Genomic DNA, 22322 nt, shown 5'->3' with positions numbered 1-22322 from the left:
GCCAGTATCGAAACGTTAGAGGCGCAGGAAACGACGCAAGGCATCGGGAAAATACGTCATAATGACGCATGATATCGTGACGTCATTCTGAAATAACGCATCCTCAAAGTTTGCATCTCACGAAGAGTTATGTTGCCACCTCACCTAAAGCGCCGCTACCCAGCTTGCTCACCTCATTTTGTCAACTGCGACATTTGGAGTTCGCTCACCAAGGTTATTTGAGCTCGGCCTTAATAAGCGTAGGGACTAATTATATAGGCCAAAATCCGTCTTCAAAATCTTTAGCGTAATATGACATTAACGAAATTTATCGGTCGAGCTCGCCCAAGACGCAGCGAGGTCAATGGCCGAGGTGCAGACATGAGTCGTGGTTAAGATATCGACGGTTATCGCAATCAAGATGTCAACAAAGGTTAGGTTGAGATCGACTATTGATGATAGGACTTGCAACGGCTAATTTGTCAAGATAAGGTACTAAAAAGGAATATTCTAGTGAATATTTTCTGTATTTGTACTATTAGGATTTCTTAGGAAAAATACCCCATATATATAGAAAGAAAAGATAATGAGAGGGGCATGTAATATTCATTTTCTGATAAGAACACTTTTGAGAAGGAAACTTTCCCTCTTACGAAAACACAAAGATTACCTTTTTACAAAGATTCTTGTTGATATTGTTCCCCACTTTTCTATCAAATTCGAAGAACGTTAATGCGAATCTTAGATTTATCTATCATTCATCATTGTCAAGCAAATTATTCGTTCAACCCATCTATTATTGGATGAATCATTCTCATTATTTACTTAAATGTCACCTTTTGACATTTATTGTTAGTTATATCTTAATGTTCTTGCTTTAAGTGGATCCTGTATTTATTGACACTAGTCATATACGGAATTTGTTCCAACTAACATACGCCTTAGTGCTTAAATATCTAGAGTTATTATCCTTGACTAGATTTAACTCTTGCTATATAAATTTAATAGTTTAAACCGAAAATTATATTTTTCGGTCAAACAATCCCTACCCCGATGGGACAGAGAAGCTATTTTCGATAGACTATCGAAAGACAATTTAACAGTATCGTCAGCAGAATAAATTGCCAAGACAATAACTAAAAATTATTGTTACAGTTCATGAATGTTAGTACTTACTTTAACGACTTTATATGTGTTTAGTGTTAAGAAAATAATTATCTTGTGGATGTTCATTTATTACTCCGCTATAGATAATCAACCTGAAGAAGATTATCCATTTAGTACTCTGTTGAAGTTTATATACAAGCAGCTAATGGAGGCAGGTTGCAAGCAGCTCAATGAAATGATTTGCAGCAGCTTCTTATTAAACAGGCAGGTTGCAAGCAGCTCATGCAGATAGCTTACAAGCAGCTAAAGAAAAGCCTTGCAGCTGCTTCCTGAAAAGCCTCGCAGCTGCTTCCTTTCTTCTATAAATAGAGGAGTTTTCAGTTCATTATGTACATGAATTTGAAGTTGAATAATATATCAGTTTCTCTCTATACTTGTCTTCAGTTTATCTACTTTATAGTATTTATTTTATAACACGTTATCATCACGAGACTCTGCCATTTTGAGCATTTACTTCGAATTTAATTTCTATTTTGAGTGTTCGTCTCCGATGTAAGGCGACACTCTTATGTTCGTGGTTAGATCTTGTTCATAACGAGCATCATATGGCAGATTATATCCTTGAGATGGTGAGTTTTTCTTCTTGACAGTAGTGATATAGATATCACTTACTTCTGATGTGGCCAAATTTGCATAATTTAATTTGAGCCTTTTGCTTATATTTTAATATCATTATCATCGCTTGCTTGGTTATATGTTACGTATATAGTACCTATTTTGATATTTGTTTTCATCCTAATTATCTTAATAAAGGATTACAAAGTGGATAACATTGTTAGATCCACTATAACTACAACAGAGTTTGCAAGAAATATACAACCACCATAAGTGGTTATGTTTCGTATATCTCATTGTAACTAAATTTTGTTAACCACCAGAAGTGGTATATGCCTATGACCACCAGAAGTGATAATTTAGGCTTTCTATGGTTACAATTAAAGATAAGCTAGAGAAATATTCTCTATATTACATGCACACATCGATTTGCTCCTGAAGTAGTAAATATTTTAAAAGAGGTTGAAGCATCACGATTGATATGATTAATGCGCGTTCAGATAATTATATTTGATTTCCTGAAGGATGAGAATTTCTGATAAATATTAATCCATTCCCTGAAGTGAATGTGATAATATTAATAAAGTAGTAAATATGAACGTGCTCTTGATGTAAATATATTACAATTCACCTCCATAAGAGGTAATATGATTGAGAGAATATATACTCAATTTTTCATATTTCAATTTGCTCCTGAAGAAGTAACACAATTGAAATTTTCTCCCGAAGCAGGAAAATATTATGAAACTGTGTCTTTCTGTGCGTAAATAAAATAATGAGCTATTCAAAGTTATTTTTGAAGCATATTTTCATTCCATGTAGTGAATGAAGAAATACAATAACTCACCTCCGAAAGAGTTAGAATAACAAATGATATAAATATTATTTTTGTGGCATAAAGATCATTGTCGCACGTACCTGTTGTACGTAAAACATGTTAGATAATTTTATTAAGTATCATTCTAAGGCAAAATCATTCTTGTAGAATGCTTTCTACTACAACCACATTGATATATTATGGTTAGTTATTATTAACTACCCCGAAGAAAATAACAACTCATGTATATTTCCCTGATGGATGTAATGACTATGTGGTTGTCGCTTTGATATAAAATATTCATATGTTAATGGCGTTTCTCCCTGAAGGAGACATAAAGTTGGTGGTAAAAATATTAAAATTCTTGATTTCTTACATTTATAAATTTAGAATTGTCTTTATATTGTTTATTTGATTATGATTTTCTCTCATGATACCAGAAGTGTCTGAGCAATATTTGATAGTACAAAATGTATCAACAACTCCTAAAGAGCTAGATGTTTGTCTAGAAGACACATGATACCAGTAGTGTCCGATAAATATTAGATTGTGGATAATAAACGAAGGTTCTCGGAGAGCTTATATACAAATATGTCATTCTTATTATATGATTATGGTCAAAACATATGATGTAGTAAACCCGAAGTTTACTGATACAAATAGCTATCATATTGAGACTACAAATGATTGAAAATCTTAATGTTTCCACAATCATATGAAGTAAATATGTATGTGAGAAGTTACCCGTCTTATTCTTCAAATTTGTACTACATCATGTATCACAGTATACCAGAAGTTTACTAATGCAAAAGCAGCCACAGTAAATTAAAAATTTACTGATACAAAAGTAGCCACAGTAAATCAGAAGTTTACTGATGCAAAAGCTAATGCCATAGTAAACCAGAAGTTTACTTAGAGATAATACATGCCATGATAAACTTTAAGTTTTTATTTGCCATTTTTAAATGAGCTATTTGAGAATTCAGATAAGCATATACTGAAGAACTAGAAGATTCTTCAAGAATTCTCTTGTGTTGCTTGCTCTCATAATAACTTGATTATACCAACTAAAGTTGGGACTAAAATCCCCGAATTCTAAAATATATAAAAGGTGAATATGAGCTCATTCACCTATCATGTGAACCACTTATAGATGTATATATAAGATGGTTACATGTATGTTTATTGTCAACCTGTAGTTTGACATTTGAAATTGTCTTTCTCAATTAAGAGCATAATTTTCAGATTATGAAATCAAGATAATTCATCTTGATGATGCTGGTTTATATCCAAGCTAGTTTAGCGTTGAATACCTCCTATTAATGGCTAAACTATTGCTTATGAGAATAAAACATCATGTGTTGGTCTAAGATTTTTTAAATTGCATACAACAGCACTTGTATGCATCAGACCAACAAAATATAATAAGTCATCCCCTCACAATTGGTTTAGGATCAGAAACTAAATATTTTTACTATCTAATAACTTTTGATGTGTGGTATATGATTAATTTCTCTACCACAATGCACAAAGATATGTTTTCCAAAGAAGATTTGGGATATATGTTAGTTTTTCTAACATTTGGGAGATGGAATAAAACAATTGGAAAATATGCTATATGAATCGAATTATCATTAATATGAACCTCGCTTAGAAGATAATTCAAGTCAAATGCCAGAAGCATTTGCTGATCCAAAATTAAATATCATATTTCAGCTGCAAATGCTCCTATTAAAATTAAAGTCCCTGAAGGATAGAGTTTACTGTACGCATGAAGCGTGGTAGACTAATCGATTCCAAAGGTAACAATCCTTGAAAAGAATAGGAGCAAATGATCAAAATGATCATAATATAGAGGAAATAAGCTCTGAAAGAGCCCACGACATAACATTTCATGAAACTCCAGAAGAAGTTCAGGTACCTGAAAATAAAGAAAGTGATGAGATCTCAACGAGTTATGTCGCTTGCGAACTGATACGAAATGATCGTCGACGATATATTTGATACAATATAATGCATAATATTGTAAAAGATTGTGAGGATCGGACCTGTAGTCCAGACACCTGAAGATGTCATGCCATTTAAATATGACTCATTTGATTAATTCTATATGAAGATCCCTGAAGGATTTAAAATGCCTGAAGCAAATTCAAAATTTCGGGAAATGTATTCAATCAGATTACAAAGATATTCGGTTTAAAGCAATCTGGACGCATGTGATATAATCGTCTTAGTGAATATTTGTTGAAAGAAGGTTACATAAATGATGTTATTTGTCCATATATTTTTATGGCATCAAAATTTGTTATATTTGTTGTTTATATTGCCGACATAAATCTTGTTGGAACTCCAGAAGAGCTCCAAAAGGCAATTGAATATATTAAGAAAGAATTTGAGATGAAAGATCTTGGAAAGACAAAACTTTGTCTTGGTGTGCAAATTTAACATTTAACATACAAGATCTTTATACATCAATCTGCCTATACATAAAGGGTCTTAAAACGCTTTTACATGGACAAAGCGCACCCATTGAGTACACCAGTGATTGTTCGATCATTTGAAGTGAATAAGGACCCGTTCCGACCTCCAGAAGAGGATGAGGAACTCCTTGGTCCTGAAACACCCTATCTAAGTGCAATTGGTGTACTTATGTATCTTGCTAATGCTTTAAGGCCTGACATAGTATTTTCTGTTAATTTACTAGCAATATATAGCTCTTCTCCTACACGGAGACATTGGAATGGGATTAAGCATATATTACGATATTTAAAGGGAACTCTTGATATGAGTTTGTTTTATGCTAACAAAGGTAGTGCAGATCTTGTTGGTTATGTAGGTTATTTATCCGATCCCCATAAAGTTCGATATCATGTGTTTACATGTGGAGGTATTGTCATATCATGACGCTTCATAAAGCAATCTATTGTTGCTACTTCATCAAATCATGCTGAGATAATAGTTATTCATGAAGCAAGTAAGGAATGCATATGGTTGAGATCAATGATTCATTTTATTCGAGAAAAATATGGGTTGGAATGTGATAAAAGACCCACAATTTTATACGAAGATAATGCTGCAAGCATAGCTCAATTGAAATGAGGATTTATAAAAGGAGATAGAACGAAACACATTTTACCAAAATTATTTTACACACACGATCTTCAGAAAAATGGTGACATTAATGTGCAACAAATCCGTTCAACTGACAATCCGACAAATTTATTCACTAAATCTTTACCAACTTCAACTTTTGAGAAGATGGTATACAAGATTGGAATGCGGAAACTTAAATATTTGAAACAAGGTTTTTATCAGGGGGAGTAAAATACGCGATGTACTCTTTTTTCCTTACTAAGATTTTTTCCCAAAGGGTTTTCCTTATAAGGTTTTTAATGAGGCAGCTAGCAATGCGTATTACTAAATATGTGTACTCTTTTTCCTTCACTAGGATTTTTTTCCACAGGGTTTTTTCCTAGTAAGGTTTTAATGAGGCACATTATCTTTTAATGAACATCCAAGGGGGAGTGTTATGAAAATAATTATATTGTAGATGTTTATTTATTACTCCGTTATAGATAATCTTCATGAAGAAAGATTATCCATTTAGTACTCTGTTGAAGTTTATCTACAAGCAGTTGATGCAGGCATGTTGCAATCAGCTCAATAAAATGATTTGTAGCAGCTTCTTATTAAACAGACAGGTTGCAAGCAGCTCATGCAGACAGCTTACAAGCTGCTTCCTAAAAAGTCTCGCAGCTACTTCCTTTCTTCTATAAATAGAGGAGTTTTCGGTTCATTATGCACATGAATTTAAAATTGAATAATATATCAGTTTCTCTCTATACTTGTCTTCAATTTATCTACTTTATAGTATTTATTTTATAACATTTAGTAACTTTTTTTTGTAGTTCTCAATATTCTACTATTCTTGTACCACATCTCGCATAGAATCATGCACAAATTCGTACATAACTTGTATTAAGGCCAACAAAAAGGTTGTATTGAATAGTGAGTAGTGACAATGCAAAATTTTACAGGGTCGGACAACCTCATCAAAGTTCAACTAGTCAAAGCAGTTTCTATCCCTTCAACTTTATATAGTTCTGGAAACTCCAACCTTCTGTATTTCACTTTTTTATTTAATATATACTCCTAAAGAGTTTAGCTTAAGCCAACCAATGCACTTCACATTTCCGAAACTATTCTATTCGCCACACAAAGAGGCAACAGCCATCACAAAGTGGGCCCAAAACCAATGCTTTCTTCATTTGCTTAGCTGTCACTCACGTTCTCATAATCCACACACCGACACTATCCACCAACGGCAACACAAGTGGAACATTATTAAAGTGTCACAACACTAAAAATAAGAAAAGGATTTAACATAAACAAAAGTACAGCAACTGAACAAAAAAAAAGAAAAAACAAAAACAATGTCCTCCTTCCTCAGCTCAACGACTCACTCACTATTAAAGGACATTTAAAAATTATAAATCAAATTAAATAAAATCTTCTCAAGCAGTCACAAATAAAAATATGACTCCAGAAACCCAAAAAACAAAAAAGTTAAACAAAAGCCCGTAAATGACGATCTAGGACAAATAAACGGACACAATTACCGAAACTGACACTGTAAGTAGAACCTTCAGCAATGTCGGAGCGTTAACGTTACCGGCGTTTTTCTTCGCCGTACTGTTCTCGGAATCAGCAGCAGGAGCATCCGCCGGAGCACCAGCTGGAGACGAGGTAGGCGGCGCCGGAGGAGACACCATCGGAGAAGGTGAGCTGGCCTCCGGAGCAGGGCCAGGGGAAGCTCCCTCAGGTGTAGGTGCCGGAGAAGTCTCCGGTGCAGGTCCCGGCGCCGGAGAAGGAGATTTCCCGAACAACTCCTCAGGGAGAAGTACACTGTCGACGGTGAAAATACAGAACGGCGTAGAGTCAATAACAGTTGAAGCGATTCTTGACGAGTCAACGCCGGTGTCAAGCGTCACCTGGTCACCAGCTGTAGACGCGCTCAAATCATACTTACTAGCACCATTAGTAGCTAGAGTAGAAATAGGATCCTTCTTCGTTTTCAAAGTCCCAATAGGAGTGTAACTCGGAACAGCATGATACTGTAACAGCGAAACCACCTCAGCACTTTTCAGTTTGTTCAGATCTGGAACTTTTGCGCCCTTGAACGCCTCATCATTTGGTGCAAAGACAGTTAAACCCGTAGCAATGGCAGTTTGATACGTCTTAAGAACGCCAGATTGGACAAGCAACGAAGCAAATGTTTTGCATCCCGCTTTCTCCAATGCCGCTGTTATGTTAAAGTCCGAAGCAGACGGTGCCGGAGCAGTCAAAATACCCGGAGCAATAATTGGAGAACTAATCTCCAACACAGAGATATTGTACTCGATTTGCTTAACGGATTTGGTGTACGTAGACGCTAACGGTGAGTGTGAAACAGCTGAGCCGAAACCCACTTTACCACCTTTAAGATCGGTGATGTTAACGGAACCTAAGTTGCCGTTAGCATTGCCGGTAGTTTGGTAAAGGGTAGTGGAAAGTGTAGTACCGTCAGAGATTTTGTGGAGTTTAGTGCTGTCAAAGTAATCGAGCAAGATGTGAAGGGAAAGAACGTTTTTGATGACAGAAAGTGGATGTTTACCGACAACATCGGACATGGCTCCATTGGTTAATGCTAAGACAGTGATAGTTTGACGGCTGTTGATTTCGTCGGCGAGTTTTGTTTGTGTGAGGTAACTGTTAAACTCACTGTACTCTGGAAATTTGCTTAAGATTTCAGTAATGTTGTGTGCATGAATGGAAATGGTAATGGACATGAGAGTAAAGAGGAAAATGTGTAGTGCACCCATGGTGAACGTTAGCAAAGAGAGGAAAAGCAAGCACTGAAACTTCTAAGGGAGTGAGGGAAGAGACAGAAGTGTGGTATTAAAGGTGGAGGAGACGGTTGACCAGGGTTAAGGAGTGGGTAACTGTGGTTAAGTTAACTAGGGTTAGGGATGAGGGTGAGGAGAGGAATATATGGATAGCATGTGAGACAGGGGTGTGAGGGAATTCCGTTCAACTTTTTTTTGGGTAACAGCTGGAGATATCTGATGTTGTCGGTATTATCATCTTTAAATAAACTCTTTAAAGGTGTAAGTTACAAACATGTCCTTGAACTCTTGGTTGTTTGGGTTGGGCTTTTTATAGGGACATCTAAATATAGCAGTAATTCACGGTAAATTATTGATTATTGTAACGGTTGGTTATGTCTTTAAGCTAGAGTTTGGACCAGACGAGTGTGGAGTGGGGGGTGGGGAGGGGGGGAGGAGAGAAGAGGTACCTTAGTAAGGTGTAATAATGTAATTAGAAATTATGCTTTCTCCCAAGTCCATCTACTTTAATCGATTTTTTTGTTATTGTCACGACCCGAAATTCCGACATTCGAACCGTGATGCCGCCTAACATTTTACTTGCTAGGCAAGTCAACGTTAGAATGATATTAACCAATTTTAAAACAATCTTTAGATTTATTAATAACAAAGAAATAAACGCGGAAGTAAGGTCTGAAATATAGTGATTAATCCATAAAAATAACAGTGTCTAAATATCATCCCAGAATTGGTGTCACAAGTGCACGAGCTTCTAGGATAAATACAAATAAATGTCTGAACAAAATAAAGTTGTCTGGAAACAAACACACATCTAAAGTAAAGTAGACAGAGACTTCAGAACTACGAACGATGTGCAGTTATACCTCAAGTCTCCTCTGAGTAGCTGAAATCCGAGCAAGTCTATGGTACGCCGCTAGGACCAACTTCAAAATATGCACAAGAAGTGCAGAGTGTAGTATCAGTACAACTGACCTCATGTACTGGTAAGTGCTGAGCCTAACCTCGACGAAGTAGTGACGAGGCTAAGGCGGGTCACTTACATTACATGTACGCAATATTGGTAACAACAACAATAATAAAAATAAATCAGATAACTCGTTTATAATAATTGAAGCCAACTCAACAGTCATAGCCAATTATCATTTTCATCAATTCTGTTGCAGCGTGCAACCCGCTCTCACAATATATTCACATTAATCAAATCTGTTGCGGCGTGCAACACGATATATATATATATATATATATATATATATATATATATATATATATATATATATATATATATATATATATGTGTGTGTGTGTGTGTGTGTGTGTGTGTGTGTGTGTGTGTGTGTGTGTCGACTTTTAATCAAATTTATTGCGGCGTGCAACCCGATCCTCCAATATATTCATTATAATCAATTATGTTGCGGTGTGCAACCCGATCCTCCAACATGTTCATTTACCAATTCTTATAGAAGAAATTTCCCCAATAAATGCAACAATTAATATAAATTATAAGACAACAAGCATACAATAATTATGATTTAATTATGAAACAAACAAAGGCAAATAGCAAATTATTATGGAAATCAGAGAGAAAATATGCAGTTTAATATTTAATATATTAGATGTCAAATAACAATTAAGGCACATAATTCAAATAGCATGTAACAATTAATGAAGGAATTCAAGAATTAATATTTGACAAAGAATAGGAGAGAAATAATTATTATAATAATTAATTCATGATTTAGAACAATTTATGATTTTTCAAGTAAGCATGCAAACAATTAATTTGACGACTTATAGACACTCGTCACCTCGCCTATACGTCGTTCACTTGCAATTCACATAACAAATAATTTAAGGTTTCTATTCCCTCAAGTCAAGGTTAACCACGACACTTACCTCATTTTGTAAATTCCAATCAATTACTCAACCACGACTTTTCCTTTTAAATTTGTCTCCGAAATTTTCAAATCTATTCACAAATAATTCAATATACTCAATACGAATCATAAGAATTAATTCCATATGAATTTACTAATTTTCCAGATAAAATCTGAAATCTATTAAAATATTCGACAATGGGACCCACGTCTCAAATCTCGGAAAAACTTACGAAATCTGAACATCCATTCCGAGACGAGTCCGGATATACAATTGGTTTTGGAATCCGACCTTGATTCTAGATTCTTGGTTGAAATCTTGTTATAAGATGTAAAAAATTGAAAGAGACTAGTTTAGAATCACTTACCTATGATTTGAGGAAGGAATGACTTTTGGAAAACCGCCTCTTGTATTTTAGGTTTTGAAGAATTGGGAAGTGAATCAAAAATCCCATCCAAAAGTCATTTTATTCAGCTGCAGATGTCACATTTGTGACCTGGGCTTCGCAAATGCGAGAAAAGTATCGCAAATGTGAACTTCTCGCATCTCTGCAGCCTTCGCAAATGCGAACTATTTGTTCGCAATTGCGAACATTGAACCATCGCAAATGCGATGAAAATCTCGCAAATGCGAGAATCCCAGTCCCAGTCCATCTTCGCAAATGCGGACAACCGTTCGCAAAATGCGGCCTGTGATGATCGCAATTGCAATCCTGAACTTCGCAAATGCGAGGGTCCCCTTCCAACCCCTCTGCTCGCAAATATGAAGCTTCTTCGCAATTGCAAAGTTTGCAGACCTGAAGCGCACCAGCTATGATTTCTATGCTCAATTCACTCTTTAGCCTATCCGAAACTCACTCGACTCTCGGAGCTCTAAACCAAAGGTGCACACAAGTCTAAAAATATCATACGAACTTGCTCGTGCGATCAAATCGCCAAACTAACACCTAGAACTACGAATTTAGCACCAAATCCAATAAAATTCTCAATAACATTTTAAAATTTCTATTTTCTCAACCGGACGTATGAATCACGTTAAACCAACTCTGTTTCTCACCAAATTTAACATAAAAGTCTTAAATATTAAATAAATCTGTACAGGACTCCAAAACCAAAATACGGACCCGGTACTAACAATGCCAAACATCAATCAATTTCTTTAAATCCAAAGAATTTCAGTCTTACAATTTTCATCAAAAATTTATTTCTCGAGCTAGGGACCTCGGAATTCGATTCCGAGCATACGCCCAAGTCCCATATTTTACTACGGACCTTCCGGGAACGTCGGAATACGGATCTGGGTCCGTTTACTCAAAACATTGACCAAAGTCAACTAAAAATAAATTTTAAATCCCAAAAATTATTACTTCATAAATTTTCACATAAAGGCTTTCCGGATTTACGTTCGGACTGCGCATGCAAATCGAGGTGAGTAAAAATAAGGTTTGTAAGGCTAACAGGCCCAGAATAGAGTCTTAATTCCAAAGATGACCATTTGGGTCATCACAGTTATTTCCACATATATTAAAAAATTTATCTTTTAGCATTAATTAATAATAAAATTGACTATATTAACCTTAATTTATTTATTGAAAATATAACACTCTTAGACTCTATACTCCAAGGGCAACTTTAAAAAGAAGTTAATTTCTTCTTGATAACTAAAGAAATCAAATATTGTGGAATGTAAAAAAATATCAAAAATTCAATTAAAGCGAACTAGAGGTAGTACTTACCTCGATAGTACTCAACTAGAGTAACAGTGGTCGTCTGGCCTACTATTTGTGTAACAATTCCTTTACTCCATTAGTTTACTTTTAGTTGTCAAGTATTTTAAAAATAATTTTTTATTTTTACTCATCACTTTTCGCGTATCAAAAAAATAATAATTTATTTTTCCTATTTTGCCTGTAGCATTAAAAACTCATTTCAAAACCATTAAGACTATACACCAATTAATATGGTATTATGATAAATTATGCACATTATTTATTATTTCTTAAGGGATGTGCAAAGTCAATAATGAACAAGTAAAAGTGAACGAAGGGAGTATTATTTAACCCAAAATTGACACAACATCTTGGTACAATTTAAACTGCGATTTATTAAATCATATCTATTTACTTACCCAATTAATTTTGACCGTCAAGATTGATACTCATCTTATTAATCTGACACTCCTACGTGTCATGCAAGACTTAAGCAATGGATGCGTTATTCATTGAAAATACAAAATGTATTTCTCAATCAAACAATTTAGAAGTAATTGTGAGCACCTAATTTTTTACCGTGCTTGAATTTTTCCACACTTCTCTCACTTATTACTCCATCTTTCCCATTTCATTTTCCCTTGTCCCTCATGCTTATCCCCCATGCTTGTCCCCCCACTCAAAACCCATCTTCTACTAACTCACGTTTTTTTACCTTGGAAACCAGCTGGAAACTCCAGCTCAAAAGGCAACAAAACAACGTCAACATTCACCCACAAAACTCCCTCAAAATAACTCAAAAACGAGCTGAAAATAGTGATGAAAATGGTCCAAAACACTGCCAGTTCCAACTTGTAAACCATCCCCTCTTGCCCATAAAACCAGCTCCAAATAACGACCAAACATCACCAGCCTTTAATCCAATAAAAGCTGGTCACTTCCAGCAACAAAGCTCCCAAAAAACGAGCTGGAAATCCACCCCCAAATCAGCCCACTTCTCAGTCCGAAAACAACCTCCAAAAGACCCCGAAACAGCTGCAACTACACTTAATTGTGAGCACCTAATTTTTTACCGTGCTTGAATTTTTCCACACTTATCTCACTTATTACTCCATCTTTCCCATTTTATTTTCCCTTGTCCCTCATGCTTATCCCCCATGCTTGTCCCCCCACTCAAACCCACTCAAAACCCATCTTATACTAACTCACGTTTTTTTACCTTGGAAACCAGCTGGAAACTCCAGCTCAAAAGGCAACAAAACAACGTCAACATTCACCCACAAAACTCCCTCAAAATAACTCAAAAACGAGCTGAAAATAGTGATGAAAATGGTCCAAAACACTGCCAGTTCCAACTTGTAAACCATCCCCTCTTGCCCATAAAACCAGCTCCAAATAACGACCAAACATCACCAGCCTTTAATCCAATAAAAGCTGGTCACTTCCAGCAACAAAGCTCCCAAAAAACGAGCTGGAAATCCACCCCCAAATCAGCCCACTTCTCAGTCCGAAAACAACCTCCAAAAGACCCCGAAACAGCTGCAACTACACTTAAAAAACCAGCTCAAAAAACAGCGAAGAACTCCACAAAAATCAACTTTTTCCGCCACCAAAACTCTTGTGAAACCCAGCTTCAACACCCATGAAAACCAGCTTCAAGACCAACCTTAAACCAGAAAACACTTCAAAACAACCCCCTCCCTCCCCTCCCCCCCCCCCTCTTCCACATAACACAATGACATTTTGGGTTGATGTCACCGAGTCGAGATTTCCGGTCGTGGGTCTGTCATGGTTTGTAGCTGTTGTTCAAACTTCTATGGAGTTTCTCTATTATGCTAAAAAATGGTTTTACATTAATGAAGGTCCAGTTCTCCCTCTTCACTGTTTTATTCTTCCTATACTTTGTTACTATATGTTATTTTGTTTTATTTTTCTGGTTGAAAGCATGTTAATCGTAGTAGTTTTCTTTTCATTTACTGTTGCCTTTATCCAATATAGTTTTACTGTTCAAGTTTTAAATGTGTTTAGATCTAATTTAATTCATAAAGAATCAGTCACCTTTAGTAGCTAAGTTGTGAGAAAATAAATAATTTTGAGCCAGCTTTATCATGAGAAATGTGTTGATCTTTAGACTTTTGGTTAGGTTAGGTGAAAGAAGAATTTGGGTTGTGAGAATAAAGTGGGCCGTTGAAATTTGTTGTGAATTAGAAATGCTTTGACCAAATAAGTTTAATTTGCTAGGCTCGTTAATAACATATAGCTGCCCTCTTTTAGTAGTCTGTAAATAAATTTATAATATTCATAAACACGTTAGTAGCTTTAGGCACGTTCTAATAAAATAATTATCGTGATTATGTACACGTTCGCATGACATAATTATTATCCCAAAAATAAATCAAAGTACGCGTACGCGCGACTTTGGATAAAAAAACCTTAACAAATAATAAAATGTTATTGATTGTGTACACGTACGTGTGACATGATTCTTGACACGCCAAACAAAAATGGGTACACGTACGCGTGACTTATTTCAAGATAATTTCCATAAATCTAATCAAGTAATAAAACCGGACATAAGTTAAAACATGAGAACCAATAAATCACAGTTTATCCAAAATTAATCCAAGCCAAGTTGTAGTCAATAAAGCGACCGTGCTAGAACTACGTGACTCGAGGCATGCCTTACACCTTCTCCCCGGTCAATAGAATTCCTTATCCGGACTTTATTTTCGCAGACCAATAATAAAAGAGTCAAACTTTCCTTTAACTAGGGATTCAAATAAAAGGTGACTTGGAATACCAAAAATCAATTCCAAGTGGCGACCCTGAATAACAAAATAATTTCTATTTCAAAATTGTCACTTTAATTGAAAAAATTCTTTAACCCACAATAATCCATAACACATATCTTTTTGGGGGGTATAAAAGGGGTGTGACAGCTCTGGCGACTCTACTGGGGACTTTTAAGAATTCGAGCGATTGACTTTTACTTGGCTTTATTAATTTTGGATATATTGTTATTTATTTGTGCCTAATGTGCTACCTGTCCTCTTTTTACCGCTTTGATATTGTTGAACTCTACATATAAATTATCTTCTCACGCACCCCTTTGAGTTTTCTTGAAATTAAATTGGGTATTTGTTTGACATAGCCCGATTTTTTTGAGATAGCTGAGGTGCTTGTCACCCGATAAAGGATTTTAGTCACACATGTTTTAGGCGGGGTGCATCACCAGCTAAGCCGGAAAGCAATGCTACCGGTACGCTAACCCTCTTCGACTCGAGTTGTCCGCTTGAGTTAGCTAGTCTAGATACCTTCTCCACCAGGATTTAAACTTAGAAGAACAAACCTCATACCTGATATCCCTAGTAGGTTTGTTTATATTTGCATCAGGTGCATTTGACTCAGTAGGGGTCGGCACAGGGGCCGAATTCTGTTTTAGGACAAATACCTTGTTGAGACTATTATGTCATATTATGTGCTACTTGTTGCATTATTTGGGAGGCTTGCATGTTGCCAACTTTAGCATAAATCAGTTAAATGAACAGAAAATAAAAAAAAATAATGTGGTCTAGTGTATATGATTTTTAACGATTAATGTTTTTTGAAAACAAAAGAAGAGAAAAATAGTTGGTTTGACCGAACTACGCTGGTCTGATTCTCATCGGATGTGAGATACGTAGGCAAACCTCATCGGTTCCGGTCCCAATTTTAAAAAAATAAAAAAATAAGACCAAAAATATTTTCTTTCTTTTTAGAAGTCTTTCATTTGAAAAGAAAAGAAAATCAAAACCCAAAAATTATTTTCTTTCTTTTGAAATTTACAAAAAAAAAAAAAATCAAAAATATTTTCTTTCTTCTTTAGAAGTCTTTCTTTCACCAATTTCAAAAAAAAATCGAAAACAAAATTAAAAATATTTTCTTTGCTATGAGATTTTGTCGGATTAATTGTATATGAAAAAAAATGAAGTTAGTTTATCTATTTTTTTCTGATCTACCGAACTACGCGGGTCTGATTCACACCAGATATGAGATACGTAGGCAAACCTCATTGGTTCCGGCCCCAATTATTTTTATAAAAAAAAATCCAAAAAATATTTTCCTTTAGTTCCTTCTTTGGGAGTCTTTTCTTAGAAAATTCCAAACAAATATAAAAAAAATTAAACCCAATTATTTTCTTTGTAGAAGTCTTTCATTCGAAAAAAGAAAATAAATCAAATCAAAATCCAAAAAAATATTTTGTATTTTTTTTAGAAGTCTTCCCAAAAATTCAAAAAATCCAAAAAAAAATATTTTCTTTTTTCTTTAGAAGTCTTTCTTTCAAAAAATTTCAAAAACAAATAAATACAAAAAATCCAAAAATATTTTCTTTCCTCTTTAAAAGCCTTTCTTTCGAAAATTCCAAAAAAAAATGGAATGCAAAAATATATATTCTTTTTCTAAACGCTTTCATAGTTTGAGTGTTATAAAAAAAAAAAAAATTAGTTTATTTACTCCATTCCCGATTTTATTGAACTACGTAATGATCTGATTCATGTGGCGCCATGATACGTAGGCAATCCTCATCGGATTCGATCATAGCCATAAATAAATTGAGTGAAAAAATAAACCGAAAAAAAAAGAAAGAACAAAAACAAATGAGTGAAAAAGAAAAGAGTGACAGAAATAACAGAGAAAAACAAAGAGCGAAAAACAACAAAAAGAAAAAAAATCAAAAAAAAAATATTTGAAAAAAAGAAAAAAAAGAGCCCCCGAGATAGAATCAATTCACCCATGTTGGTGAATTATACTCGAGCTTGTTCTAAAGCTAGTTAGGTTAGGTCTACTGCAGCCAATAGTCCCGAACCGGCCAAACCCTGAGTCCCTCTCGCACCGGGCTAATGCTAGATGTGAATACCACTCTAGAGCGGTGTGACATAATACAGAAGACTGTTGGACTCTTAAGAGAGCAGTGGAAGATCTCATCGAGGTAAGGCAATAAAGCTTAGGGATGAAAAGGCCCCTAATATGATGAACAATCGTTTGCCTGTTCACACCAATGGGCCAGTAGTCGGAATGATCCGTGAAGATGAGGAATTTGATCTGGCACTGAAGGCCATTGCATCCATTGCCGAGACAGAAGTAAAGCAAAAAAAAACGGTCGCCAAACCTGAAAGTCCCCCATCAGACGGGAGACTCGGTAGCCAGTCTTGCTATCCCTTCTGCGTCCAGATTATTTCAGGGTGAAATCCGGATGTTTTACATTATTGTCTTACTTTCCGATGAAAACCCTTCTATCTTTAAAATTCAAAAAAAAATTTAATTAAATAAAATTAATATTTCATTGTCTAGGAATGTCTCTTTTCTTAATCTTGTCACCTTTCTTATTCTCTTTTCAGTTCTGTTAATGTAGATTTTAATGACATGACATGCCTGCGAACTTCAGGCCCAGATCTTAAAACGCTGTTAGACCTCGAAATAATGAATCAAGAAGCAGAATGTGTTAAAGATATGGCTTGTGAGAAAATAAATAAAGAATTAGAACATTAGGCCTAGTCAAGTCCAAATAAAATGAGAAGAATTTGAAGTTCCCTCTCTTCGGATCATTGCTGAAGCCGAGATTGAGGATAAAGATTGGGTCAAGAACCGATTTGAAATAATTGACACTAATTGATAAAAAATGATTGGCCGTAGTTTGCTACGGGCAGTTGTACCAACAAAGAATGGCCCGTGTCTACAACAAGAAAGTGCGGCCCATAAAATTTAAAATAGAACAATTCATTCTAAGACGTATCCTCCCATCTCATGAAGAAGCTAAAGGAAAATTGGCTCCAAATTGGAAAGGTTCATACATTGTAATGAGAGTACTGCAAAAGAGAGCATTGTACCTGGGGAAACATCGAAGAAAATATCCCTGAAACAACCGTCAATGCGGATGCAGTCAAAATGTACTATGTTTGACCCTTTATGTAGCATTACTATTCTCTGATTGGGATGACAGAGGCTTTCATTCTAGCTATCCAAACCCTATCAATCCTTTGCTAACCTTTTAGAGCCGGTTACCTTTCTTTGATTACCCTCTTTGGAACTTAAAGATGCTAAAAAAAAAAGACAAGAAGAAAAAAAAAAGAGAAAGAAGAAGAAAAAGAAAACAAAACAAAAATCCAAACAAATTCATGTTTCTTGAACTACGTTCGACTTGATTCCTAAAGGATACGTAGACAGCCTTTCTCTGGGTTCAGTCACACCAAAAAAAAATTCAATATTTCCAAAATAAAAATAATAATAAAAAAAACTGGGACAGATATTACAAATGGTCGAAGATGGTTTGCCTTAAAAGTTCCAAAATTGTAATTCAATCCAAATCTTTCTTACCCAAATCCTTTTCAAGTCATTCCGATCAATCAATGAGAATGTTCAAGAATTGAAGGATACAGTTACTTGGATCTGATACAACCAAATAAGAGAAATAAAATAAGAGAGTCTTATTGGTAAAAACCCTCACGGCCATCGTAGGGCGATGCAGAGCAAAGAAAATAAAAATGAGAGAGTCTTGTTAGTGAAAACCCGCAAAGGGCACTATAAGACGATGGTGAGAAGAGAAATGAGAGAGATTAGCTGGTGAAAACCCGCAAAGAGCACTACTGATCAAAAAGAGAATCTTCACAGCCATTGGTATTGACAGTCATGGGCAAGGTTTCTCGGTTTCGAGGCAAAAGTTGTGATAAATTTCTAAGAATCGGACGGTTTACACAAGTCAGGCATCCAGTCCAAAAAGCATGTCATGTTCATTGAAGTCCGCATGTACTTCAGATAAGTCCTTCTTTTTCTTTCCCTGAAAGGGATACCTTTTGTTTTAAACTCATTCTTCATTCCATTGTTTGTTTTTCTTTGAATCCCTTTCGGTATAACTCTATTCCAAAACTAAGGCAAAGAAGGGATAGCAAGACTGATTTACATGGCTTTCGTTTGATACAAGATAATATTCAAGAGGCACCCAACCTTGGCAGGGGCGTCAAGTCAACCCCGACTGGCCATGGTGGCTGATGCTTTGAAATAAAAAACTCTCGAAAGGAGAAATTCAAATTGAAAGTGCCTGCAAGGCAAAATGAAGTTGAATAGGTTAAGTCCCAAGTGGCTAACCGTTTTGGCAAAGTATGAAAATCCAAAGGTTCCCCAATGCTCTGAAATTGAAAGTTGTGGAGGAAAGAAGTCGAAAGTGAGATGCCACAAAGGCAAAATAAAGTTGAAAAGGTTAAGTCCCACGCGACCAACTGTCATGTAAAGGTTTGAGAAGTCAAAGGCTCTCAGGGGTCAGAAATGCCAGTGGTATTCACGAAACATCTAGTGGCAGGTTGAAATCATCATCAAAAGAAGATGAGCACAAAGCCAAGCTGCCAAAGACATCAAGGCCACAAACCGACCACCACTTTTAAAACTCATAATTTTTCTTTGTTTGGAGCAGGAATAAAGGAGTGCAGAATGGCGATTCCTAAAGGACGAATGTCACCAAAGGTAAGTTTCCTCAAAATCTCCACTTTCCTTTATTTTTAGCATCCATCACTAATGTTCATACCTTTCATTTTCGTAGCTTAACCCGGGTAGAACCTTTTCATCTAGGGGGATCCAGCTCATAGTTCCGGGTAGAAGTACTCTTTGTTGAGGCTGTTTTTCGTAGCTTAACACAGGTAGAACCTTTTCGCCTAGGGGGATTTAGCTTATAGTTCCGAGTAGAAGTACTCTTCGCTCAGGTTGTTTTACGTAGCTTAACCCAGGTAGAACCTTTTCGCCTAAGGGGGTCCAGCTCGTATTTCCTAGTAGAAGTACTATTCGCCCAGATTTGCTTTTCGTGGTTTAACCCAGGTAGAACCTTTTCGCCTAGGGGGATCCAGCTCATAGTTCCGAGTAGAAGTACTCTTCACCCAGCCTGTTTTTCGTAGCTTAACCCATGTAGAACCTTTTCGTCTAGGGGGATCCAGCTCATAGTTTCCGGGTAGAAGTACTCTTCGCTTAGGTTGTTTTTCGTAGCTTAACCCAGGTAGAACCTTTTCGCCTAGGGGGATCCAGCTCATAGTTTTCGGGTAGAAGTACTTTTCGCTCAGGTTGTTTTACGTAGCTTAGCCTATGTAGAACCTTTTCGCCTAGGGGAATCCAACTCATAGTTCCGGGTAGAAGTACTTCGCTCAGGTTGTTTTACGTAGCTTAACCCAGGTAGAACCTTTTCGCCTAGGGGGATCCAACTCACAGTTCCGGGTAAAAGTACTCTTTGCTCAGGATGCTTTTTATAGCTTAACCCAGGTAGAATCTTTTCGCCTAGGGGGATCCAGCTCATAGTTCCGGGTAGAAGTACTCTTCGTCCATGCTTATTTTTCGTAGCTTAACCGAGGTAGAACCTTTTCGCCTAGGGGATCCACCTCATATTTTCGATTAGAAGTGCACTTCGCCTAGGTTTGCTTTTCGTAGTTTAACCCAGGTAGAACCTTTTCGCCTAGAGGATTCAATATTTTTCAGTAATACAGGGTGCCAACCCCTGGTTATATTTTCTTTTCAGTAATATATGACGCCAACCCCTGGTTACATTTCCTTTATAGTAATACAGGGCGCCAACCTCTGATTACATTTTCTTTTCCAGTAATACAGGGGGCCAGCCCTTAGTTACATTTCCTTTTTCAGTAATATAGGGCGCCAACCCCTGGTTACATTATTTTTAGTAATACAGGGCGTCAACCCCTGGTTACATTTCTTTTTCAATAATACAGGGCGCCAACCCCTGGTTACATTTCCTTTTCAGTAATACATGGCGCTAACCCCTGATTACATTTTCCTTTTCAGTAATACAGGGCGCCAACCCCTGGTTACATTTCTTTTTCAGTAATACAGGGCGCCAATCCCTGGCTACATTTCTTTTTCAGTATTACAGGGCGCCATCCCCTAATTACATTTCCTTATCAGTATATGGTACACCACTCGCTAGTCTCCTTACCAGTATAGGGTACACCAATCCCTAGTTATGTTTTCCAACATAGGGTACACCACTCCCTAGTTGATTTTATCTTTAACGCAGGGTATACCATTCCCTGATATCATTGCCAATATAAGGTATATCATTCCATGGCCACATTTTCCCAACATAAGGTACGTCAATCCTTAGTTGAGGCATTCTTTTGGGACAAAAAAAATCATCATGTCCTTTTCAGGGTACACCATTCCCATTTTTTTATTGCTTTCAATAAAGAAGTAGTTTAGAATTGTGTTACAATAACTCATGAAATTTTTCTAGTAAAAACTGGGGCAGAAAAATTTCATTCGTTTGTTTGTTGTGATGTATGAGCAGGTTTTACCTCGAGGCACAAGGTTCGAGATGAACAAAAGAAGAAGTCTCAATACAGAATAAAGAAAAGAAAAGGAAAAGAAGTGAATACAAATACAGAAGCAGATGGAAAGGATATGGACTGCTCAAAACATGACTGAAGTTACGAGCTTCACAATTCCTATTTTGCTCAGAAGAAGCCGTAGAAGAATGAACTAGCACCTACAGCTAGCAAGCATCAAGGTTCAGATCAGAGTCTGCATGAACAACTAGTCAAGACTAAAGATCAAGCTTCAGAAGACTTATAGATAGGAATCTTGTAACTCATAGCTGATAGGCTTGTTTAGTTCCTTTAGATTTTGATGTAATAACAGGGCCACGGACCGGAGCCTCGACGGTACCTCGCTCGACTCTCGAACTCATCACTCCATCATTCTACTTGAACTACACGCAACCTGATTCCCTTATAACCCGGGATATGTAGGTTATCCAAAATCAGGAATCGGTTGCACATTTTTCTTCCCCTTTTGAATAACGGTATGACTAAAAATTAGTCATATTACTCATCTTTTCTTTGTCTGAAAACTCTTCATGTTTCCAAGCAAATAGGGTATGCTGTGAGCACCTAATTTTTGACCGTGCTTGAATTTTCCCCCACTTATCTCACTTATTACTCTATCTTCCCCACTCCACTTTTCCTTATCCCCCATGCTTGTCCCCCCACTCACAACCCATCTTCTACTAACTCATATTTCTTTACCATGGAAACCAGCTGGAAACTCCAGCTCAAAAGGCAACAAAACAATGTCAACATTCACCCACAAAACTCCTTCAAAATAGCTCAAAAACGAGCTGAAAATAGTGACGAAAATGGTCCAAAACACTGCCAGTTCCAGCTTGTAAACTAGCCCCTCTTGCCCATAAAACCAGCTCCAAATAACCACCAAACGTCACCAGTCCTTAATCCCATAAAAACTGGTCACTTCCAGCAACAAAGCTCCCAAAAATTAAGCTGAAAATCCACCCCCAAACCAGCCCACTTCTCAG

General features: G+C 36.3%; 1 protein-coding gene across 1 annotated transcript; it reads right to left on the bottom strand.

Moving 5' to 3' along the window:
* Positions 1-6885: 6885 nt before the first annotated feature.
* LOC104100001 (fasciclin-like arabinogalactan protein 8) lies at positions 6886-8611 on the bottom strand. The gene has a single exon (XM_009607156.4). It carries the CDS (start codon positions 8377-8379, stop codon positions 7111-7113), a length of 1269 nt encoding a protein of 422 aa, XP_009605451.1. The 5' UTR covers positions 8380-8611; the 3' UTR covers positions 6886-7110.
* Between the last annotated feature and the right edge of the window lie 13711 nt (positions 8612-22322).

The sequence above is a fragment of the Nicotiana tomentosiformis genome, chromosome 1 (assembly GCF_000390325.3).
Source record: "Nicotiana tomentosiformis chromosome 1, ASM39032v3, whole genome shotgun sequence".
In the NCBI taxonomy this organism is placed as follows: Eukaryota; Viridiplantae; Streptophyta; class Magnoliopsida; order Solanales; family Solanaceae; genus Nicotiana; species Nicotiana tomentosiformis.
The sequence above is the reverse complement of the archived record's forward strand: the minus strand, read 5'-3'. Positions and strand labels throughout refer to the sequence as shown.

Excerpts from the sequence above, each read along its gene's own strand:
- LOC104100001 (XM_009607156.4), bottom strand. The coding sequence starts at position 8,379 with ATGGGTGCACTACACATTTTCCTCTTTACTCTCATGTCCATTACCATT.